General features: G+C 46.0%; 1 protein-coding gene across 2 annotated transcripts in view; it reads left to right on the forward strand.

Annotated features, from left to right (window-relative positions):
- The window catches only part of C5 (complement C5), a 91,850-nt gene that overhangs the window by 53,354 nt on the left and 13,177 nt on the right, over window positions 1-25,319 (forward strand). For both annotated transcript variants that reach the window (XM_069575264.1, XM_069575263.1), the window contains 11 exons: window positions 2,089-2,178; window positions 3,907-4,119; window positions 4,591-4,666; window positions 9,005-9,164; window positions 10,848-10,943; window positions 13,220-13,391; window positions 16,956-17,161; window positions 18,969-19,121; window positions 19,949-20,014; window positions 21,116-21,197; window positions 22,628-22,676. In XM_069575264.1, coding sequence (XP_069431365.1) covers window positions 2,089-2,178; window positions 3,907-4,119; window positions 4,591-4,666; window positions 9,005-9,164; window positions 10,848-10,943; window positions 13,220-13,391; window positions 16,956-17,161; window positions 18,969-19,121; window positions 19,949-20,014; window positions 21,116-21,197; window positions 22,628-22,676 — 1,363 coding nt within the window. The remainder of the gene's footprint in view (window positions 1-2,088; window positions 2,179-3,906; window positions 4,120-4,590; window positions 4,667-9,004; window positions 9,165-10,847; window positions 10,944-13,219; window positions 13,392-16,955; window positions 17,162-18,968; window positions 19,122-19,948; window positions 20,015-21,115; window positions 21,198-22,627; window positions 22,677-25,319) is intronic.

The following is a 25,319-nucleotide window of genomic DNA, read 5'->3' on the forward strand; positions in this document are numbered from 1 at the left end:
TACACCTCCACCAGCACTGCCGTAGGATTCTTCTCATTCCACACCCACTCACCTCTAAAATGTGCCAGTTTTGAGGGGCGTAAAGCAGTATCTCATCATTGTTTTATCTGTAACTCTTCTGAATACAATGATATCTAAACATCTATTCAAATGCTTGCTGGCCGTTTGGGCTTCCCATCTGTGAATTGCCTATTCCTGTCTTCTGCATTTTCTCTATTTTCCACTTGGGTTTTCCTGTTTCTTGCTGGTGTTTGTCTCCAGTGTGCTTCTTTGAGCAGTAATGATCTTCAGTGGGTTTTGAACAGGAATCCTTTATCCTGATATAGTCAGATTCATTATAATTTCACTTCACAGGTATATATCTTAGTTCACAAAAACATTGTTGTATATTTTGTCCCCTGGGTTTTACAGATTTAACTTTTACATGCTTTAATCTCTCTGGAATCTGCTTTTATATGTGAGGCCTTGGTGGATCGTTTTCATGATCTCTAACAGGAGTAAAATTGACTTCCCTAATATTTAGCTTTCTCTTCTGTACCTTTTCCATTTGGTAGAAGAGTTGCTAATGAGAATTGAAATAGTCAAGGGCAGATATCAATGGAAAAAAATCATGGAGAATCAAAATTTAGATAATCTCAAAACAACCTACTGTCAAAAGTACTGTAAAAGGAGCTCAAACTCTTTGCCAGGCTCTTTGTTCTTATTATCTTCACAAAAACCCTTTGAGGAAAATATTATTACTTCTGTTTAACTGGTGAGCAAACCAAGGCATAGAAAGGCTCTGTCTTGCCCTGGGTCACATTCTGGAATAAGCTCTTTCTGAACTCAGTGCTGTTTCAACCACAATGAGATACTCTCAAATGCCCTCCACTCAGTTTTACCTTAACATTATATCCTTGGCATTCATCAAAGGTTAAAACTTACCTGAAGAACACTCCTGTTCTTGTCTCTTTTGCCAGGTAGTTTGGCTATTAAATTATAAAATGGCACTGTATTTCTTTAGCATCTGCCCTGTGCCAGGGCCTAAGTGCTTGGGACTGTAGCATTCATGATGGTCCCTGCCCTCAGACTGCTTTCTTAGCAGGACGATGGGAGGAGTCTCTTTGCGGTGACTACTGAGGGCTCTGCCTTAAAACCTCCTGTGTTCAGACGCAGCTTCATCTGTGCTGGCTCTGTGACCTTGAGCAACTTGCTTTCTAAGCCTCATTTTCTCATCCACAAAATTCAAAGAGTAAGAATAGACCCAGTACACAGGGTTGCTGTGAGGATCCATTACAATAACGCATACAAAGAGCTCAGTAGTGTGCTTGGTACTCTATCCGAAGAATGATAAACACTATCATTTTAATGAGACAAGCCGCTGATGGCAGTAGAAACTGCTCTGACACGGGCATGCTTAAACTTGGGGGCTGCCGGGCGGCTCAGACAGTAGGGACTCTGCCTGCCACACAGGAGACTAGGATTTGATCCCAGGCTGGGGAAGACCCCCTGGAGAAGGAAATGGCTACCCACTCCAGTATTCTTCCTTTTTTTTTAATTTATTTTTTTAATTGAAGGATAATTGCTTTACAGAATTTTGTTGTTTTCTGTCAAAGCTCAGCATGAATCAGCCATAGGTATTACCTGGGAAATCTCACAGACAGAGGAGCCTGGAGGGCTACAGTCCACAGGGTAGCAAAGAGTCAGACACGACAGAAGCGACTAAAAAAAGAAAACTGTAGAAAGAGAAAAAGTGTCTAAGTTAGATGGAGAGGAAAAGGTGGAAAGGATTTCAGGGCATGCTTCCCAATGGAGTTAATCTTCACATTTCCTTGACTAAGGATTATATGTTAGTTATTTTTAGATTTCAGTTCCGAGAACAATTTTCTCTTTGGACAAAATGGCATGCTCCCTCTTACTGGTGAATAAGATTTACATAACCTATTTATTTCCTATCCTGTAATGACCAGGAAGTTTGAAGTCAACTTTAATGCTTTATTTAATGAGATTACGTAAGCCTAGGGTTTGATCAAAATCTTTGATTATTTTTAACTTCCCTTTTAAATTTTAATACTATGATTATAAAAGAGTCTTATTTTTTTTTTTCAGGCATCATTAGTAGGCGAAAGGAGTTCCCATACAGGATACCATTAAATATGGTTCCCAAAACAAAAGTCAAAAGAACTGTGAGTATAAAAGGTAAATTAACCAGAGCCATTTTTATTTCTTATTTCACTGCGTTTCAAACTAAAGTCAAGGATTCTCATGATTTTCCCATTTCTCCTCTTCTCTACTCAGTTGTATGTCCAATGGGGGACTCTGGGAGTGCCCCACTCCTGCCCTCACCTTCACGTCCTCAACCACTCTTTCAGCTCGTGGTTTAATGGAGATTTTCAGGCTTGATTACATGGAGATTCATGCTCCCGTGACGGAGGGTGGGGGCTGTCACTGGCCCGAAGACTTCTCTAAAATGAGAGTGCAGCTGTGTCCAGATTTAAAGACTTTCTATGATCCAAGTGGGCAGCCGTAGTCCAGAAACAGTTGCATGCCTTTATGAGAGTGTAGCTGTGTCCGGATTTAAAGACTTTCTATGATCCAAGTGGACAGCCGTAGTCCAGAAACAGTTGCATGCCTTTATGAGAGTGCAGCTGTGTCCGGATTTAAAGACTTTCTATGATCTAAGCGGGCAGCCGTAGTCCAGAAATAGTTGCGTGTCCTGCAAATGGCCCCAGGAAAGCAGCTCTGGGGCCATTGGTAGAACTGATGTCTTTAGTGGGCTTTATCACTGCAGATGGTGACTGCAGCCATGAAATTAAACGGCGCTTACTCCTTGGAAGAAAAGTGATGACCAACCTAGATAGCATATTCAAAAGCAGAGACATTACTTTGCAGACTAAGGTCCATCTAGTCAAGGCTATGGTTTTTCCTGTGGTCATGTATGAATGTGAGAGCTGGACTGTGAAGAAGGCTGAGCGCCGAAGAACTGATGCTTTTGAACTGTGGTGTTGGAGAAGACTCTTGAGAGTCCCTTGGACTGCAAGGAGATCCAACCAGTCCATTCTGAAGGAGATCAACCCTGGGATTTCTTTGGAGGGAATGATGCTAAAGCTGAAGCTCCAGTACTTTGGCCATCTCATGCGAAGAGCTGACTCACTGGAAAAGACTCTGATGCTGGGAGGGATTGGGGGCAAGAGGAGAAGGGGACGACAGAGGATGAGATGGCTGGATGGCATCACGGACTCGATGGACGTGAGTCTGAGTGAACTCCGGGAGATGGTGATGAACAGGGAGGCCTGGCGTGCTGCGATTCATGGAGTCACAAAGAGTGGGACACGACTGAGCGACTGAACTGAACTGAACTGATCCCTGGCCTCTAGCCTTTAAAAATTCAGGGACTTATCATCACAATAATAGAACATCCTGACTACATTTTATTTCAGATGAAAGCTTGGAATCACAGAATGTTAGTACTGGAAAGGACCTTTCTAAGCATGCCCCGCCCTGTTGTTGGATATACAAGAGAGTGGTTTTCCCAGGTCTCACGATGAGATACAGACAGAGCCCTCACGGAGTGTCCACAGCTCAGACTCTTGGCTTTGCACTGGAGAAATGATCGAATCCTAGGGTTTACAACAGCTAAAGCTATCACGCTGAATGGCAACTAACTTGCCTTTTCCAGTATGCTATAATCTGCCCACTGTATTACACCACCTTACGTCCACGTTCCAGTGGTATGTTTAGGCCTGGTGTTTCTTTAAATACAACTTTCTAATCAGATATTTTTCCCTCTCCCCAGTTCTGAGAAGAAATTCAAAAAGGAAAGAATAAGGATGGTTGCTGTTATCACCACTGAAAATAGACTCAGAAGCTGATAAAAGCTGAGTGTATCTACTTTGATTCCTTTGTTTGTGTGCTTGTTTGTTTCAGGCCTGCTTATAGGCGAGGTCATGTCTGCAGTTCTGAGTGAGGAAGGCATTGATAGTCTTACCCACCTCCCCAAAGGGAATGCAGAGGCGGAACTGATGAGCGCTGTCCCAGTATTCTATGTTTATCACTACCTGGAAGCAGGACATAATTGGGACATCTTTTCTACGAACTCATTGACTCAAAAACAGAACCTGAAGACAAAATTAAAAGAAGGTAAAAGAAAATCCGTTTCACATATTGTACATTAAAATCTTGTGGGTTTTTTAAGCTAAAAGTTTGATTAAACTAATATTTAGGTTATGAATTGCACAAAACCTTAGTTGTAAAAACATTTCCGCCAAAAATAAAAATAAAAAATCATGACGTGGGCTCTATTACACAAATAAATACTGTTTGCTGGAGCGTTTTGGCTCAACTTACTGAAACGCCTGGCTGAGAGACAAGACACCTGCATTCCAAGCTCTGCAGAGCATTCCTTCCTCCTTGAATGAGCTCAGAATGTTCTGCTTGATAATTCCCAGTTCAAGCGATGCATGCACTTCCTTCGAGAAGTTCAGTGTTGGCCACAGAGCATATGTTCGCTGCCCAACCCCAGAGGAAGCTTACCTTTCCCGGGGGCTCATGCTGCGCTGAGTAGAGACGGGGGTCACTGAAGCACTCTGTTCTTTCCCTGATGCCTCTTAGGGATGGCGAGCATCATGTCCTTCAGAAATGCTGACTATTCCTACAGCATGTGGAAGGGTGGAGGCGCTAGCACCTGGTGAGTAGGAAGTTTTGGCCTGTATCTTCACATAGTGGTGAACCGAAGACCAACAACTTTAATGGGCGCTCCACCCAGCGGCTCAGGCCGAAATGCCTAGTCATCTTTCACCTGCAAGCCCCAGCTGACCTAGCAAATACTCTTGGCTGCACCTCCAAAGTACGTCTTGAACCTGACTTGCCATCATCTGGTTAGTCACTAGTTCCCGTCAGACTCTCTGTGAGCCCGGGGACTGCAGCCCACCAGGCTCCTCTGTCCATGGGATTTCCCAGGCAAGAACACTGGAGTGGGCTGCCATGCCCTTCTCCAGCGGGTCTTTCTGAATCAGGGATGGAACCCGCGTCTCCTGCATTGGCAGGGGGGTTCTTTACCTCAGAGCCGCCAGGGAAGCCCTGAGCTTGACTGCTTCTCACTAACACCACACACCACCCAGTCCAGGCCATGCTCAGCTCTGACGTGGGTTATGACCCTAGCCCCAACACACCACCCAGCCCAGGCCATTCTCAGCTCTGACTTGGGTTATGACCCTAGCACCAGCACACCACCCAGTCCAAGCCATTCTCAGCTCTGACCTGGGTTATGACCCTAGCCCCCTCTGGTCTTTCAGCCTCAACCCTGTCTCCTCTTCACTCTGCACTCTGCACTCAGCACAGCAGCCAGAGGGAATCTGTTAGACCGTAAGTTTGGCCACATCACTCAGAACCATTCAAAAGTGTCCCGTCTTACCCAGAGTGAAAACCAGACTTCTCGCAATGATCTACAAGACCTTACATGGCCCAGCAGCCCCTCGCCTCTCTGGCCACGTCCCCCGCTACTCTCTGTCACCCCCGCCCAGAGCCCCACTGGCCTTCTTACTGTTCCTGAACATGCTGACCACGCTTCCACCTCAGAGCCTTTGCACTGACCGTGCCCTGTTCGCTCTCTTCTGGGGAACACGCTCCCCCAGGTGCCAGCGAGGCAGGCCCCCTCCTCTCCCTCAAGCCTTTACCAAAAGTCACCTCCTCAGTGAGGGCTCCAGTAATCGTCCACCTAAAATTACATCCCACTCCAGTACCTCATATCCTTCTCCACAACTTTACTTTTTCCTATTCTCCTAAAAATGTATCCCTAACATTCTCCTTATCTCAGTTACTGTCTGGTGACCAGAATGTAAGTTCCACAGAGGCAGTTTGAAGTATTCCTAGTGCCTGGTATTGTAGGTGCTGATTAAGTACTTATTCAGCGAGGCACGATATCTTCCAAAATTCTGATGATTTGAGGGAAAGACAGTCTCAATTAATAAATCTGAACTGTTTTTGTTGTTGCTATTCAATTGCTAAGTCGTGTCCAACTCTTGGGGACCCTATGAACTGCAGCACTCCAGGCTTCTCTGTCCTTCACTATCTCCTGGAATTTGCTGAAATTCATGTCCACTGAGTTGGTGATGCTAATTATCTCATCCTCTGCTGCAGCCTTCTCCTTTTGTCTTCAATTTTTCCTAGCCTCAGGGTCTTTTCCAGCGAGTTGGCTCTTCACATCAGGTGGCCAAAATATTGGAGTTTCAGCTTCAGCATCAGTCCTTCCAATGAACACCCAGGACTGATCTCCTTTAGGATGGACTGGTTGGATCTCCTTGCTGTCCAAGGGACTCTCAAGAGTCTTCTCCAACACCACAGTTCAAAAGTATCAATTCTTTGGTGCTCAGCTTTCTTCACAGTCCAACTCTCACATCCATACATGACCACAGGAAAAACCATAGCCTTGACTAGATGGACCTTTGTTGACAAAGTGATGTCTCTGCTTTTGAATATGCTGTCTAGGTTGGTCATAACTTGCCTTCCAAGGAGTAAGCGTCTTTTAATTTCATGGCTGCAGTCACCATCTGCAGTGATTTTGGAGCCCCAAAAAATAAACTCAGCCACTGCTTCCACTGTTTTCCCATCTATTTCCCATGAAGTGATGGGACCAGATGCCATGATCTTCGTTTTCTGAATGTTGAGCTTTAAGCCAACTTTTTCACTCTCCTCTTTGACTTTCATCAAGAGGCTCTTTAGTTCTTCTTCACTTTCTGCCATCAGGGTGGTGTCATCTGCATATCTGAGGTTCTTGATATTGCTCCTGGCAACCTTGATTCCAGCTTGTGCTTCTTCCAGTCCAGCATTTCTCATGATGTACTCTGCATAGAAGTTAAATAAGCAGGGTGACAATATACAGCCTTGATGTACTCCTTTTCCTATTTGGAACCAGTCTGTTGTTCCATGTCCAGTTCTAACTGTTGCTTCCTGACCTGCATACAGGTTTCTCAAGAGGCAGGTCAGGTGGTCTGGTATTCCCATCTCTTTCAGAATTTTCCACAGTTTATCGTAATCCACACAGTCAAAGGCTTTGGCATAGTCAATAAAGCAGAAATAGATGTTTTTCTGGAACTCTCTTGCTTTTTCAATGATCCAGCAGATGTTGGCAATTTGATCCCTGGTTCCTCTGCCTTTTCTAAAGCCAGCTTGAACATCAGGAAGTTCACGGTTCACGTATTGCTGAAGCCTGGCTTGGAGAATTTTGAGCATTACTTTACTAGCATGTGAGCTGAGTGCAATTGTGCGGTAGTTTGAGCATTCTTTTGCATTTCTTTCCTTTGGAATTGGAATGAAAACTGACCTTTTCCAGTCCTGTGGCCACTGCTGAGTTTTCCAAATTTGCTGGCATATTGAGTGCAGCACTTTCACAGCATCATCTTTTAGGATTTGAAATAGCTCAGTGGAATTCCATCACCTCCACTAGCTTTGTTCGTAGAAATGCTTCGTAAGGCCCACTTGACTTCACATTCCAGGATGTCTGGCTCTAGGTGAGTGATCACACCATTGTGGTTATCTGGGTCATGAAGATCTTTTTTGTGCAGTTCTTCCGTGTATTCTTGCCACCTCGTCTTAATGTCTTCTGCTTCTGTTAGGTCCATACCATTTCTGTCCTTTATTGAGCCCATCTTTGCATGAAATGTTCCCTTGGTGTCTCCAATTTTCTTGAAGCGATCCTAGTCTTTCCCATTCTGTTGTTTTCCTCTATTACTTTGCATTGATCGCTGAGGAAGGCTTTCTTATCTCTCCTTGCTATTCTTTGGAACTTTGCATTAAAATGGCTGTCTGAGGAGGCCTTAGAAATAGCCATGAAAAGAAGAGAAGCGACAAGCAAAGGAGAAAAGGAAAGATATACCCATTTGAATGTAGACAAAGATATATATATATATACATATATACATATATATATATATAAATATATGGCGAACACCTGAATACCCCAAAAATTTTTTTTAGAAATACAGGGAAGATTAAAAAAAAAAAGTGAAGAGAATAATATTAATTTTAAAAAGAAAAGGGAAAACAAAATTTTAAAGTAAGGGAGAGAGTGAAGCGGTCTGAGTGTGGGGGGTTTCTGGCCCCCAGGCTGCTGAGTGAAGGAATCAGAGAGGAGGAGAGGAGGTGTAAGAGGCATTTGGGGTCGTGAAGTGGATCCCCTCGGTGGATCCCCTCGGATGGTCTCTCCGGGACGTTAGCAGAGACTGCGCTTGCTTGTTTGGGGCGGTGCCAGTCGTCGCTCTGCGAGCTGGCTTCACCAAGCGCAGGCAGCGGGAGCGGCTCTCTAGCTGAGGCGCAGGGTTTCTCGCTGCCGGTGCCTCTCTTGCTGCAGAGCTCGGGCCCGAGGGCAGGCGGGCTCAATAGTCCCGAGGAACGTGGGATCTTCCGGGGCCAGGAATCGAACCTGTGTCCCCCGCCATGTCAGGTGGATTCTTAACCACTGGGCCACCAGTGAAGTGTTCTGAACTTTTCTTTGACTAAGTGATCATAATAAATAAAGCTTCCTTGAGAGGTGGCAAGCTCTCCATCAATGGTGTGACTCAAGGGGAAGCAAGATAAACACCCCCACGGGTATTAGGGAAGAGAATTCAGACCTCAGATGGGGATTTCGATCAGATAGCTTGTAGAAATTTCACCATCTAGAATTTTATGATCTTGCTCCTCAATGTCTCATGTTTGTGAGTCAGTGCTTTAACTCTAAACTATTTGTTTGAACGCTATCCAACTTTAGAGAATGATTTTTGTATTATCAGGCATCAATTGTCAGCTTGTGTGCAGGCTAGCAATGCTGTAGGCGCAGAAGATGTGTTGCTTACATTTGGTTGTTTTTGGAGATCTTCCTGGTATCTTCCCTGATGTTTTGAAATAGTAACATTTTACTTCGGAATTGCGTGTTTTAAAATGTTTTCTTTTCAAGAATAAACACTGTATGAACTAAAACACACTGCAGGTTGAAAGCCAAAAGGGCTTCAGTGTCTAAATGTTTATTTATTTGATTTTCATCCCAAAGGTTAACAGCTTTTGCTCTAAGAGTACTTGGACAAATAAGTAAATATGTAGATCAGAACCAAAATTCAATTTGTAATTCTTTATTGTGGCTGCTTGAGAAATGTCAGCTGGAAAATGGATCATTCAAGGAAAATTCTGACTATCAACCCGTGAAGTTACAGGTAAGGAAGCCAAATGCACAGATGAACAATAGTTTGATTTAAAAGGCTGAGTTGGGTTCTCATTCATTTTTAGAAGAAGGGGAAAATATATGCAATCCTGCAAGAAACTTCTCTTGTGTGTAGGCAAAGAATTTGAAAGGTCTTCTCATCCTGTTATTCAGATAATTCAAAATAGGTCAGATGAGTAAGATCTTGGACATCTGGTTCACAGGCATTAGTGGGTCGCAGAGCACAAATGCTAGGCTCTCAGAAGGGGCAAGTGGGCTCTTTGGTCTGCAGACACTTGGTACAAAGTCTGCACTTGAACTTCAAGGCCTTCGCATAGGTCAAGGCTGTACGATGTTGTTGTGAAAGATGGAAGGGATGCTACATACACTCTGTTAGAAAGAAGGTTAGAGTTAATTTATTAAGAAGTACAACAAAGTGTTGCTTGATACTGGAATCCACTTACGTGTTTAAATTGCAAAATCTCTGCAAAATACTGCTACAGCCTCTTCTACTCCTAGAATGTATTTTTTAGGATCCAGCAGCTTTCATTTATTTATTTATTTTACCTGCCCCGATCCAATCCCTTTCACGTCACAAATGGCCTTCCTGGCTGACCGGGGTCCCATAATTAGGACCGATTAGGACTCCCACAAGAAATGAGGGCAACTGACATCATCTAGGTGCTATTTGAAAAGTAAGATACTACAACAATTTTTTTAAAAAATCCTACCCATCTATCCAGCTGTTCCTATGCATTCAACAACCATTCACTGAGCACCTGAAATGTGCAAGGGCCTCTTTGGGGGACCCTGAGGGAGGAAGAGTGTGAAGAATGGATCAGAAAGTACCCCTGCCACAAAGGAGCTCACACACTGGTAGGGAGAGGAGGGCGCAGATACTAACAACTCTAATCAAGATTGAAGTTTGTGTGTTCATCTATTTATTCAATAAATATGTACAGATTGTGTACCAAGTGCTACCTGGTAGGGATATAATAGTGAACAGAACAGGTATGGTCACTGAGGCCACGGCGATTATTACCATCTAGCAGAAAAGTCAGACTTTAAGTGATTTCAAGTGTGTGATTCACACTAAGAAAAGGTCAATACAGTTTCTTCGAAAGCAGGAGCTCTCACTTAGATTGGGGAAGTTGAGAAAACGGTTTGACCTGGTTCCTAGGAGCTAGGTAGGAGGGAGGCAGGCAGAAGGTCCCAAGTAGTACAAGCATCATGCTGTTATCTTGAAGTGGAGAGAGGGTGGTTCATTCGAAGAGCTGGCGCCTAGAGGACTCAGGGGTGAGCGGCACAAAATGAAGCTGGAGAGATGAGTAGGAGGTCATCTCCTGGGAGGTCTGAGAAACACTGCCTTGGAACGTCACTGCCCTAAGAAGAGAAATACGGGAGGACAGAGGAAGAATCGCGCTTTGTAGAGGAGCTGGCATTTTAACAGGGTCTTGAAGGAGAAGGTGAGCTTGAATGTGGTGAAGGGGTATGAAGCGGAGCTCCAGGGTGAGGTGGAGGAGAGAAAAGCAAGTGAAAGCACATAAAACTCAGAGCTCTGAGAAAACGCCAGGGGCCCAGCTGGCCCGCATGAAGGGAGAGAGAAGGAGGGGAGGCCAAAGTGGAGAGTCAATCCAGGTCATTTCGTTTGAAAGACACCATTTCACTCTCCTTTTAAAACACTGCTTACTTTTAGGGGACCTTGCCTGTTGAAGCCCGAGAGAACACTTTGTATCTTACAGCCTTTGCTGTGATTGGAATTAGAAAGGCTTTTGATATATGCCCCTTGGAGGTAAGTGTTTTCTTTCTCCAACACCCACTGTCTGTTTCTGTACCATATTTGGGGAATGGAGCGGGGGATAGGACGGGGCGCTTGAAAATAACCTGAACTCCAGAATTTGAGGAATTCAGCAGTATGATAGATACTAAGAGCATCTAGTCCAACCCACTCATTGACAGCTGAGAAAAGTGGGGCCTGTAAGGAAGGTGAATTTAATTGTCCCATGTCACAAGATACTGGATTGTAGACCTGTGATTTGAATAAATAACTTCTGATTTGATGAGAGGATGACCCCATGTCCCTGGGATCCTACTGTTACCCCTGCTAACTCTTACATTACGTATGGGACTGTTCTTTTATTACATGGAATCAGTTCAGTTCAATTCAGTCGCTCAGTCATGTCTGACTCTCTGCAGCCCCATGGACTGCAGCACACCAGGCCTCCCTGTCCATCACCAACTCCCAGAGCTTACTCAAACTCATGTCCATTGAGTCAGTGATACCATCCAACCATCTCCTCCTCTGTCGTTCCCTTCTCCTCCTGCCTTCAATCTTCCCCAGCATCAGGGTCTTTTCCCAGGAGCCAGCTCTTCGCATCAGGTGGCCAAAGGCTGGACTCACATGGAATACTGAGCGCTCACGTGCTCTGTATCTCAAAACTGCTAAGGACACCCCCAGCCATGTTTTCTGCCTGGGGTTGTGCTGTTTCGTTTGCTTGGAAGCTGAGGGGAGAAAGGAGAGGATCCACTTAAGTGAATCATCATAGAAGAGTCTAAAGATGAACAGAAATGAGATCCTGACCTGGGAAGTAGATTAGACCTGTCCTTCAAACCAGCTGACAGAACCGAGATGGAAAAACCCAAGGCGACTGGTAGGGCTTGAACCACAAAATGAAATCAGTTTTAAGTTTAGTTCAGGAGAATTGTTCTATGTGTGTGCTGTTGTTATTGTTTAGTCACTAAGTTGTGTCTGACGCTTTTGTGACCTCCTGGACTGTGGCCCACCAGGCTCCTCTGTCCATGGGATTCTCCAGGCAGGAATACTGGAGTGGGCTGCCATTTCCTTCTCCCGGGGATCTCCCCGACCCAGGGACTGAACCCAAATCTCTGCATCAGCAGGTGGATCCTTTAGCACCAAGCCACCAGGGAAGCCCTAAATAAACGTATACATGTACATATACATATGCATGTGCGCTAAGCCACTTCAGTCCTGTCTGACTCTGGGTGACCCTACGGCCTGTGGCCTGCTGGGCTCCTCTGTCCATGGGATTCTTCAGGCAGGAATACTGGAGTGGGCTGCCCTGCCCTCCTCCAGGGGACCTTCATGACCCAGGGATCAAGCCCACATCTCTTACGTCTCCTGTGTGTGTATGCACACACTTATGTATATATACACACAGGAGGGGCTTCCCGGTGGCTCAGTGATAGAGAGTCTGCTTGCAGTGCAGGGGACACAGGAGACATGGGCTCAGTTCTCAATCGGCAGATAATTCTCAATCTGCAAACACGCACGTATATGTGGGGGCACTAGTGGCCAAGAGCCCGCCCGCCGGTGCAGGAGACGTGAGAGACGCGGGCTTGATCCCCGAAGATCCCCTGGAGGAGGGCAGGGCAGCCCACTCCAGTATTCCTGCCTAGAGAATCCCATGGACAGAGGAGCCCGGCAGGCCATAGTCCACAGGGTCGCAAAGAGTCAGACATGACTGAAGCAACTTAGCATGCATATATATATATTCAACAAGACAAGATAATCGGCAAGGAACATTGCCAGTGCCTGGTGCTATGTGAGTGAGAGACAGATGGAGCTGACGAGAAGGTGCCAGACGAGGAGTCAGGAATATTCCACCCTACTGCCTCCTCGTCCACTTATCCAAAACAACTATTTCAGTTGTCTGCAGGCAGAGGCATAGAGATTATTTTCCCAGGAATCCTTAGGATCAAAAAGCACTTTGGCAGCTTGGCTCTTTTTTTGCTGCTGATGGTTTTCTCAAGTAGAACTTTTGACAATGTGACTCTGACTCAGCTCTGCTGGGTGCAGCAGAATGAAGAAAGCCAGGTCTGTGTTTGATGCTTCTTCTTCCCAGAGGCCAGGACTGACGTGGGAAGCAGAAACTAAATGGAAAAACCTCCACCAAGGAGGGAGACACCATCCATTTCCACTAGGTCATTTTCCTTTCTACCCTTCATCTTGCCTGCAACCTAGGGTGGTGCAACCTGGGGGTAGATCCTGTCAGTTGATAGCTCAAATCTTGTCAAAGAAACTTAGGTATCTTCTGCTCTTGTTTCCAGAAAATCAGCACAGCTGTAAGTAAAGCTGACATCTTTCTGCATGAAAACGCCCTCTCAACCCAGAGTGCTTTCACGCTGGCCATTGCCGCTTACGCCCTCTCCCTAGGAGATAAATCACACCCACAGTTCCGTTCAATTGTCTCTGCTCTGAAGAAGAAAGCTTTTGTCAAAGGTATGACTCGTTTCTGACGTTTGTTCAGCAAGTGTCCAATAAGCACGTGGTTGAGTCACTCAGTCATGTCTGACTTTTTGTGACCCCATGGACTGCAGCTCACCAGGCCTCCCTGTCCTTCACGATCTCCCAGAGCTTGCTCGAACTCATGCCCATTGAGTCGGTGATGCCATCTAACCATTTCATCCTCTGTTGCCCCCTTCTCCTCCTGCCTTCAATCTTTCCCAGCATCCGGGTTTTGTCCAATGAGTCAGTTCTTCACATCAGGAAGCTTCACGTCAGAAGCTTCAGCTTTAGCATCAGTCCTTCCAGTGAATATTCAGGGTTGATTTCCTTTAGGATTGACTGGTTTGATCTTCCTTCTGACCAAGGGGCTCTCAAGAGTCTTCTCCAGCACCACAATTCAAAGGTCAGTTCTTTGGCACTCAGCCTTCTCTATGGTCCAAGTAAACACGTAGCCTCTGCTAATTCTGGGAAAGGTGGGTGCATGCACAGTAGAGTGAGACAGAATCCCCACCCTCAAGGAACAAAGACATCACAACACGGTATAATAAGCACTACCGTTCATTCATTCAGGCACTCATTCAGCAGGTATTTATGCATTCCTCAACTCAACAAATGTGTATGGAGTATCTCCTATGTACCAGGCTTTGTTCTAGGCTCTGGGGATAATGCAACAGACAAAATAGAAGAAAGTCCAGGCCTTCATGAAATTTATATTCTGTTTAGTGAGAGAACATGATTAATAACCAAAACATGGCATATAGTGACTATTCAGTGATACAGTAACCTATTTAGTGATGACTGATATGAAGAAAAATAAAGCAAGGAAGGGAGAGAAAGTGAGGGGATTGGCTGTAACTTTAAACAGGGTGGTCAGGCTTAAGCCTCATTGGGAAGATGGCATTTGAGTCAAGACCTGAAGGAGGCAAGAAAGCAAACCAGTGGCTTTCTGGAAGGGTAGTTCCCGATAGAGACAGTTTAGGAAAATGCCTGAGGTAGGAGCTCGCCTGGTGCTCCAAGGAAGGCAAGGAGGTCAGGGTGACTGGAGAGAAGTGGGGTGAGGGCAGGAGGGTGCCAGGGAAGGGAAGGGCGAGCGAGCACCACTCAGGACCTGGGGGCGTGACCAGAGCTCTGCAGGACTCACGTAGACAGCTGTGTAGTCTACCAAGCGTGGGCGAATGGAGGCTGAAATCCAGCTTCTGTTCCACTGCCCCAGCCATGCTCCCTGGCTTGGGTCGGCCTCTACACAGAGCAAGCAGTGCCTGAGTCCTGTTCATATCAAGGTCCCATGGGGGCCAGTGGGGTTCCCCAGAACCTTAACTTCCACTTCAGGTGAGAAGGGAAGTCGTTGGAGGACTTTGAGCAGAAGAGTGCATGACCTAGCTTATATGGTACCAGGCTGACCAAAAGGCACATACTTCATTTTGAAGAATAAAGACTTTGCTTCCTATGGGTCAAGAGTAAAGAAATAGAGAGGAGTAGTGGTCACTGGCCAATGTGCCTGGACCAGCACTGGCATGGTTGGGTACTTCTGAGGCCTCTCCTGGCTGAAGTTTCCTAAACGTTTAATAAATACTGCATGAGGTTTATCACCATCTACAAAATTTGACTTCTGTCACCATTTAAAAAAATGACTGAATCTCAACATATCCTTCAAAATCACTTCTATAATACTTTTCAAATAACACAAAAGAAATATCTAGGGTATTGTAAGAAATGAATCATAAAATAATAGAATTTAAGAGCTAGAAGGGAATATATTAATTCACATCATGTTTGAACTGGAACTATCTTTAGAAATCAAAACCTTCCTTCCAAAAAAAGCCTTCAAGAGGGAGGGAAAACATTTTGTCCCTCAAGTCAAGCAAGCGAGGTAATTCTGAGTTGTAAACAGATACATCAGAATTTTGAGGAGGGGGGATGTTGGAGTGATAGAGCTGGAGGTTGGGGTTAGCAGATGAACTGTTAAACGTACAGGATGCATAGCAACAAGGCCCTACTGATGGCGCAGAAACTATAGCCAATATCCTACGATAAACCAGAAGGGAAAGAATATTGAAAAGAATACGTGTGTGTGTGTGTGTGTATTTGTGTGTGTGTTGGTTGCTCAGTAGTATCTGACTCTTCGCAAACCATGGACTATGTAGCCCACTGGGGTTCTCTGTCCATGAAACTCTCAAGGCAAGCCATACAGGAGTGGGCTGCCGTTTCCTGCTCTAGCGGATCTTGCCCCAGGGATCAAACCCAGGTCTCCTGACTTGCAGGCAGATTCTTTACTGTCTGAGTCACCAGGGAAGCTCATATATGTGTGTATGTGTACACACACACACACACACACGCATATATATACACACTGTGCTCAGGCACTCAGCTGTGTCTGACTCTGCGACCCCATGGACTGTAGCCCACCAGGCTTCTCTGTCCATGGAATTTTCCAGGCAAGAATATTGGAGGGGTTTGCCATTTCCTCCTCCAAATATGTAGATATAGATATAGATAAAGACTTCCCAGGTGGCTCAGTGGTAAAGAATTCACCTGCCGATGCAGGATACCTGGGTTTGATGCCTGGGTTGGGAAGATCCCCTGGAGGAGGAAATGGCAACCCACTCCAGTCTTGTTGCCTGGAGAAGCCCATGGACAGAGGAGCCTGGTGGGCTACAGTCCATGGGGTTGCAGAGAGCGGGGCACGACTGAGCGACTGAGCATAGCACACACAGCACAGAACAGCAAAGACCAAATATAATCCAGAAACTAACTCATGAAAAGTGCTACCTGCATGAAATTGTCTTTAGTGTTTTAGATTGGGAGGAGATCGAATAGGTAAGGTTTGGGTGTGATCTCAAAATTTGCAAACTGTAGTTTTTTTTCCTATCAAGGATAAAAGTTCTCTGATTTTTTTGGTAGTGTCAATAGTAATAACAATAAGCGTATATATGCATATATATATATATATATATATGGCGCTTCCTGGTTTATAAAACCATTTACATTCGATATCTCAGTTGAGTTTCACTGAGGAAACTCAGTTTCAAGGAAGAAAGCACTATCTATACTTCAGGGAACTGAAAGACTCACAATGAAAAGAATCCATCCAAGTTTACAGGTCTGTTAGTAGCCGAGTAGAGACTAGAACCTGGGCACTGTTAGTCTTTCCAGTGCACTGCCCTTTCCATTCTACCATGCAAAAGTACGTGTAATGTTCCAGGTTGACTTTTCTGAATAAAGACAAACAGCCTTGTGTTTTTTTTATTTTTATCGAAGTATAGTTGATTTACCGTGTTAGTTTCTGGTATACAGCCAAATGATTCAGCTATATCTATCATCTGTCTGTCTGTCTGTCTGCTCATATTTAAATTCTCTTCCATTATAGATTAAAACAGCCCTGTATTAAGAGATCTTGTTTGTGTTGGTCACCTTGAGAAAATTCTTCTTACAAAAGAATATGAAACTTTTGGAAACCAGAAGGCCGCTACCGGAAGAAACTTCTAGAACCCTGCTAGAATTGTCACGCCAAGTTCAAATTTTTCATGATATTTACCCATGTGATTTGTTGATGTTTAGGTAACCCGCCCATTTACCGTTTTTGGAAAGATGATCTGGAACAGAAAGACAGCTCTGCGCCAAATACTGGCACGGCTCGCATGGTGGAGACCACGGCCTATGCCTTACTCACCAGTCTGAGCTTGAAGGACATGAATTACGTGAGTCCAATCATCAGGTGGCTGTCAGAAGAGCAGAGGTACGGAGGCGGCTTTTATTCAACCCAGGTAATGCTGCTTTCTCTCCTGTTTTCTTCCTGGAGATGCTTCCAGTGCCTCCCACACCGCATTCTCCACACTCCTTCCTGCCTCCATGGTTCTGTCACCAAATGAGCACACTAAAGATACGAATAAATGGCTAGAATCCAGGGCCCGAAGGAACAGCTGCATTGACACCCTCCTCACGCAGAGGCGAAGCTCGGCTCGAGGAGGTTCATTCACAGAGTTAGTGGCAGAGCCAACATCAGCACTCACACCTCCAACCTCCAAGCCCAGAGCTTCCTTTACGATTCTTAGTTACCATGAAGGGCTAGGAGAGTCATCAGCAATCATATTAAATCCTATGTAAGAAAGAGCGGCTGCCGCGTAAATAAAGGCACTGATGTTCCTTTCCGCAACACTAAGTGAAAAGTAAGAGGGATGCCTATTATCCGCCTGTCCGTCTGTCTAGCACCCAGTGTAAGCTCATCTGAGTATGTGCATTTGGCACCGTGGACTTCCCTGGAGGCTCAGACGGCAAAGCGTCGTCCACAGTGCAGGAGACCCGGGTTCGATCCCTGGGTCGGGAAGATCCCCTGCAGAAGGAAATGGCAACACACTCCAGCGTTCTTGCCTGGAAAATCCCACGGACAGAGGAGCCTGGTGGGCTACGGTCCACGGGGTCGCAAAGGGCCGGACACGACTGGGGGATAACTCCCATGCTGTTGCAGTGTGCCTCTACACTCAAGCTTCTCTCCAATGTCAGCATCTTCCCCGTTCCCTGGATGCTGGGGCGCTGCAGGGTGTGTGTGTGTACGTAAAATTCAGAGCTAGAGGGGTCTTCAGGGTGATGCTGGTGATCTTCTAATTCCAGTCAGGGGAAGGAAATGGGTTTCACCACAGGCACAGCTGGAGGCTTAGAGAAAAGAGGACCCACCGCCTGGACATGAGAGAGAAGGTTGTCACAAATCTGCTCTCTCTGATTCAACCACATCTCCCCGTTCTGTAGATGAGGAAGACAAGATCCAGAAAAATTAAGTTCATCCCGCTAGTGGTGAAAAGAACCCGCCTGCCAGTGCAGGAGACATAAGAGACGTGGGCTTGAGCCCTACGTCAGGAAGATCCGCTGGAGGAGGGCACAGCAATCCACCCCAGTATTCTTGCCGAGAGAATCCCATGCACAGAGGAGGCTGGCAGGCTCCAGTTCATAGGGTTGCGTAGAGTTGGACACGACTTAGAGTTGGAAGCGACTTAGCACTCACGCACACATTTATTCCTTCAGCAAATATTTGTTGAATGACTACCATGTGCGTGCCTGCTGAATGTGACGGGTGCCAAGAAGGACGTACTGTTGCCCCCAGGAGTCTCGGCACAGTGAGGGGATGCCTGTGATAAACTCTACGTAGAGTATCACCAGTCGAGAAGCATGCTCCAAGGAGCGGAAGGGAAGGACACTGAATAGAATGATAGAAGAGGGGATTCTTCATGTCTTCCCTGTGGGGCTAGTTAAGCGTGGAGATGAGGATGGGAAGGAGATCCGCAGTTGTGCAAGGAGCTGGAGGCATTCTGGAAAGGAAGACTTGCCTGAGGTCACGGGCTCAAGACACATGGAGAACCCGGATGTGAGCCACACTGCCTTCTTGTCCCTGCGACCAGCAGCAGCCTTACTGGTGGAGGGAGACTCTTCTTCCCTCTCCACACAGGGGCCCTTTAGTTCCACTCGGTCACCCAGAGTTTCATCTCCAGACACTGACTCACCTTCTCGTAAGAAAGTATATTTGTAGACGGGGTATGTAAATGAGTAAACCTATTTTTGTACCTTGCTGTTTGTTGATAGGATACAATTAACGCCATCGAGGGCCTGACAGAGTATTCACTCCTGGGTAGAAAACTCCACTTGAACATGGATGTCAAAGTGTCTTACAAGAATAAAGGTGACCTCTACCACTATAAGATGTCAGACAAGTATTTCCTTGGGAGGCCAATAGAGGTAACTAAAGGATTTTTTAAAGTAATACTTTGTAAGTGGATGGGACCTTCAAGATCATCGGTTCTGCCCTTCTTATACAAATGTAACTATTCACCCTTAAACCTAAGATGAGTGCTTAGTGTGTCCGAAGCAAGGATGCCTGCCCTGTCCTGGGCACTGAGGATCCAGAAGTAAAGCACAAACAGCCCTTGTGCTGTAGAGGAGACAGTCATTTCAACAAACAGCGAAAGCTAGGACCTTTGCTAGGTTCACGGAAGGACAGAGGGGAGCCTCCTGAGCCAGGCTGAGCGGTGAGAGCCGTTTCTCAAATGCATCCAGATGGGCAGGGTAAATCTGGAAGAATCAGAAGGAGTTAGCCAGGCGAAGAGAAGTGAAGCGTGTTTCAGACGTAGAGAGCACACACAAAGGTTTGACAGTAGACGAAGGTTTGGCAGTAGAGTAAGAGAGAAGACGCACTCAGGAGTCTGCCAGTGGTTCCAGCGACCCTGCTCACACATGCAGACTGTGGCCAAACTGGATATGGCCTGCAGGTCGCCCAGCAGCCTACTCCATGTCCTTTGCTACTACAGGATTTTTAAAAACGAAAACCTTGATGGCCAATGAGAATTTCCCAAGAGAAAAAATACTTTGGAAAAACTAGGTTCCGTATCAGTAACAGTAGCTATCGGTATATAGAGGCTGATATGTATTTTTTTAATTACCACATTTTAGATTATTTAAGGTATATTTAAACATACAAATAACTGGAAGTAGTTGTTACTTTCCACAGCCTTTTGTGCAAAGTAAATAAGCATGAGGAATAGTGCTGAATTCAGAAATCTTTCCAGGTGCCTCTCAGTGATGACCTCGTCGTCCTCAGCACCGGACAAAGCAGTGGCTTGGCTACAGTGCACGTGAGTATTTTGTGCAGAACAACTTGATTGAGGTTATTTGTCAGCTTATGGTAAGTAATCTAAAAGAGAGAGACTTTGACACAAAGTTATAGAAATCTGGGCTTGGGTAACCATAACTGAGCTAAGAGTCATCCACCATTCCTTCTGGCTATCTTGATAGCTGTCCTCACAGTTTCTTTTTGAAAATGGCTGTTAATCTTTATATGTGTGTGTGTTTCTAGAAATGATATATAAGTATATGTGCATAGTTGTACGGAGATAAATAATAATAATGTTGACATGTATATGCCTATGACAGGTGTATGTATGTATACATTCACACGTATATACATGGATGCTGAGGTTAGGAACAGTCACATCTCATTTATCCAGCATCACCGCTGACTAATGTGTATATGTAAGGGCTCAAGTATCTTCTCCTTTTAACCACAGGCTGCAGGGACACAGATAAACAGCTTAGGAAAGCTAAGCTGTACATGCCAAATGCCTCAGATAATACAAACGACGTGGTCTGAGCATAAATTAACATTCTCCTGATTATTGAATTGTGCGCTCATCTTTTGTACATTTATTCCTTCAAAGCCTGTTTATCAGATGCATGCGGGCGGGCAGATGGGCGGCCCACCGTTCTGTCACTTCTGGTTGCTCTCACTACACCTACTTCTGGCGGCACCCCTGCCCTTCCATGCACACCTGTAATTTGTTGTTACCACAGTGGTTTGTGGGCTGGAGAAGACCATACTTCACGACCTTGTGGTGTTCTGAGTAATATCAGAGTACACAGGCACAGGGGTGAAAGTCTGAAAAACGTTCCTGCAGAGTGAGGTGCTCAGAGTTGACTGCGTGGACTTTGGACCAAGGTTCTGCCTGGAGAGAGATCATTTTTAGCTTACTTTAGGCTTCTCAGTTAGGTTTCAAATTGTGGAGTTTGCCAAAAGTCCAGTTGCTGGGAAAATGGGTCCTGGATCCCAGTGCAAATCATCCCATTTGCACCGGGTGATAAAAATACTCGCATCCCGTTTTCAGCCGCAGTCCTGCCATAATACCTCTTCCACTCCCTGTTTTTAAAAACGGTCTTCTTGTTTCCTTGTCCCAATATAGGTAAAAACTGTGGTTCACAAAATCAGTACCTCAGAGGAAGTTTGCAGCTTCCATCTGAAAATTGAAACCCGGGAAATTGAAGGTAAAACAGCATGATTTACACTGTAATGTTGGCTAAGCATGAAGAATACCGAAGAGCTTCTCTGATTAGGAAAAATGTGCTAAAGTAATTTCTCATTCAGATTCTTTAATAGGTTGACGTCTGAGTAAACATAACTGCCATTTATTAGAATAGAGGTAGCTCATTAATAACAGTTGGGAACTGATACTAAATAACAATATCTAGGTTAAATGTATCCACTGTTGATCCAGAAATTGTTTTGACTAAAGACACTTTTAAAGATGTAACTAGGGTCCAGAGAAGTGGGATGAGGTGGGGGCTGGGGGGGGGTTCAAGGGGAAGGAGACATGGATTCTTACGGCTGATTCATGTTGCACGGCAGAAGCCTACACGATAGTGTAAAGCAGTCATCCTCCAAATAAAAGTCTATTAAAAATAAAAGCTAAGGGGAAAAAGCATGTGACTAGGGCCTTCCCTGGTAGCCCAGTGGGTGAGGCTTTGCCTGGTGCCAGCTCAGCCCCTGCTCAGTGAACTAAGAGCCCACAGGCCTCCAGCCGAAAAACCAAAATATGAAGGGGAATAAAACCCCAAACAGAAGCAATATTGTAACAAATTCAATAAAGTCTTTAAAAGGAAAAGAAGGATGTAACAGGTAGTAAGGGCCTAATTTCAGAACCTTGAATCTCTGTTGATAGTTTTATGTCTGTGTCCCGTTCCCAAGCCTTGAGTCTCTCCCGTCACTCTGGTGGGCTTCCATCCCGTACCCTTTCTGTGTCCCTAGGAGCCTGGCAAACGCACATTTCTCTGCCTCCATCTTCAGCTTGGTCTCTTCAGGACCAATGAGTCTTTCTTGATGCTCCTGCCTTTTCTCTGCACGTGGCCCTCACACCCCTCTTCTGCTGGGCTGGTTCTCCCGTCCCAGTCTAGAAGCAAGGCCGCTTGCTTCTCCCGCTTGGTTCTCCGCTTGGTTCTCCCGTCCCAGTCTAGAAGCAAGGCCACTTGCACACCGCAGTCCTCCTTGACCCATGCCCTGGGACCAGAGAGTGTGCCTTTCCTCTGCCTGAAAGCTTTTGTTGTGACTCAGAGTCCTGTTCCTGCAGGAAACTCCCAACTACCAGAGAATCTAGATATGGGCGCTTCCTCCCTGCCACCTCCCCAGACACGTTACCAACACAGATGTACCTTAAACGACTCCTTCCTTATTAAGTTCTTGGAAAGCAGAGAACTGTTCTAATGATTTCCACAGTTCCTGGATGGTCAGGAGCCAATTGACCGCTCCATTAAAACCAGCATTTCCATTAAAATCATCAAAAGTGCCAACTTCCAAATCTCAAATAATTTCTAAGTGTGTTCAGAGGCCTGCTCATTAATGATTCTGCTCTGACGTGTTCCAGAACAAGCTAAAAACAGTTTACTCTTCTTTCTGTGTGTCTGTCTGTGTTGTGTGCCAGCCTTCGGCTACAGCAGCTCAGAGTACAAGCGCATAGTGGCCTGCGCCAGGTGAGTCCGCTTCCACCAGGGGGAGAGCACACCTCAGGGCCTCGCTTCTGCCAGAGCTTTCTCTCTCCAGATCTTTTTGAATGATAAAGATGTCCGCTTCTTTTAAACATGTGGAATATACCAGGTATTCTTGAACAGCTACTTACTCTACAGAACAGTTTTGTTTTGCTCATATTCACTTTTCTCTCCCATTTTCTGGCCTTTTTCTAATTCAAACACTATATTATTAATTTGTCTTCCAGAAAGGTAGATTATGATATATAAGTATTAGGAAAAGAGCAACGTATTCTCTCAGAAGCAGCTCCCAGTCATTTACTTAGAAAAATCATGTTCGCCCAACAAAATCCCTGGTCATTAGCAGCCAGCCTGCTGCTAAGCTGCTGCCAAGTCACTTCAGTCGTGTCCGACTCTGTGCGACCCCATAGACATCAGCCCACCATGCTCCCCCGACCCTGGGATTCTCCAGGCAAGAACACTGGAGTGGGTTGCCATTTCCTTCTCCAGTGCATGAAAGTGAAAAATGAAAGTGAAGTCACTCAGTTGTGTTCGACTCTTAGTGACCCCATGGACTGCAGCCCACCAGGCTCCTCTGTCCATGGGATTTTCCAGGCAAGAGTACTGGACTGTGTTGCCATTGCCTTCTCCGAGCAGCCAGCCAGTGGTTCCCAAATCAGGTTGTACATTGAACTCATCTGGAGAGCTTTTAGAACTCTGCAGAACTCTATCCGAGTTCACCCCCTGCAGGGTCTTCTAATGGTAGCCAGGGCTAAGAACCTTGGATTACCCTTAGCGGACTAACTCCAAGGCCTGATTTGACCACTAGTTGCTACTAGTAACAATTTACCATAAATATAATGACTTGCAGGGGCTTCCCAGGTGGCTCAGAGATAGAAAGAACCCACCTGTCAATGCAGGAGATCACTTGCAATGTAGGAGAAGCAGGTTCAGTCCATGGGTTGGGGAGACCCACTAAGGGAGGAAATGCAACTCACTCCAGTATTCTTGCTTGAGAAAGTCCATAGACAAAGGCGCCTGGCAGGCTGCAGTCCATGGATCTCAAAGAGTCTGACACAGCCGAGCACACACACACACACACACACGACTTAACTCAAACGTGTTATCATTCTGGAAGTCAGGAGTCCTCGAATCAAGGTGTTATTGGGGCCCTGTTCCTTCTGGAGGCTCCAGGGGAGCCTCTTCCAGATTCCAGGGACAGCTGCTTTCCTTGGCCTGAGCCTCCCTCCCTCCATCGTCAAAGCCAGCAGCACAGCATCTTTTAGCATCTCCCTCTGACTCAAACCCCTGACTCCACCGTCATATCTCCTCCTCTGATTCTCCTGCTTCTTTCCCTTATCAAGACCCGTGTGATCATATTGGACTCACCTGGATATTCAGGAGACTCTCCCTGACTCAAGAGCCTTGCCTTAATCACACTGCAAGTCCTGTTTGCTATTTAAGGTATCAGATTCACAAGTTTGGGGAGCAAGAGATGGACACCTCGGTGGGCCATTGTTTTCCTTACCAAGCCACCATCCTAAAATGTTTATGCAAACATGCCCATATACCCTGGTGATCACAGAGCGAGTCAGGCAACGGAAGAGCCAGAGCCAGCACGCAGGCTTCTCCCTCCTCCTTTCTGCCACCCCTTAGGGCCCCTGTTCCGTGCTGTTTCCTTAATTCTTCCTATTCTCATCAACAGTGATTTCCATGGCTGGTATTTTGCTGTTTATACTTGTTATCACACAGGATGCAAAGCATTCAGAATGGGTAACTTAGAAATCCCATGCATTTTATGTCATAGATTAGAGCTGAAAAGGCTTTTAGGAATGATATAGTAATTCCCTTATTTTAGAGGTAAAGACTGAGCAATTTCCCTTTCACTTTTCACTTTCATGCACTGGAGAAGGAAACGGCAGCCCACTCCAGTGTTCTTGCCTGGAGAATCCCAGGGACTGGGGAACCTGGTGGGCTGCCGTCTATGGGGTCACACAGAGTCAGATACGACTGAAGCGACTTAGCAGCAGCAGCAATGGTAAAGAAACTGAGGCACCAGGAGGTGAAGGAACCTGCCAAGTTCTCACAGTTAGAGGTAGAGTCACCTCCTTCAGGCAGCACTATCTGAGACCGCCAGCCTTAAGAACAGCACACTGCTTCTCAGTTGCGCGATCTCATCTCCCAGCCTTGTCTGTGATCCCAGGACGGTCCCTCTCCTCTTGGGGTCCCTTCACCAGCTGGTGAAGCCCCGCCTTCCGTCCTGGGCCAGGCTCTGCCCCCTGCTCCCCCTCCACACCCCTCTTCATTCGCTGAGGTCCTGCTGAGGCCACGCTGTCCCAGGCAGCCCCGTTGCTGCCATTCCTCCTTTTGGTGCCTCTCCTCTGGCAGACGGGGTATGATCGCTGTCCAAGTGCCTAGCATGTGTTACGGGGAGGTATGAGCAAACTCGTTCTGGGCAAAGTGAGAATCAGTGTCTGGGACCTACAGGGAGGCACCCCGAGTGAGCACAGGAAGGGCCCTGGGGTAGGATAGCTAGACTCCTGAAGGCAGCTTCTGCCATGAAGGACTCAGGAAACTGTCAGCAAATCACCTCACTTCTCCAGGCCTCTTCTGTAAAGCAAGAATATTGGACTCAGTTCAGTTCAGTTC

Source organism: Ovis canadensis, chromosome 2 (assembly GCF_042477335.2).
Source record: "Ovis canadensis isolate MfBH-ARS-UI-01 breed Bighorn chromosome 2, ARS-UI_OviCan_v2, whole genome shotgun sequence".
Lineage (NCBI taxonomy): Eukaryota > Metazoa > Chordata > Mammalia > Artiodactyla > Bovidae > Ovis > Ovis canadensis.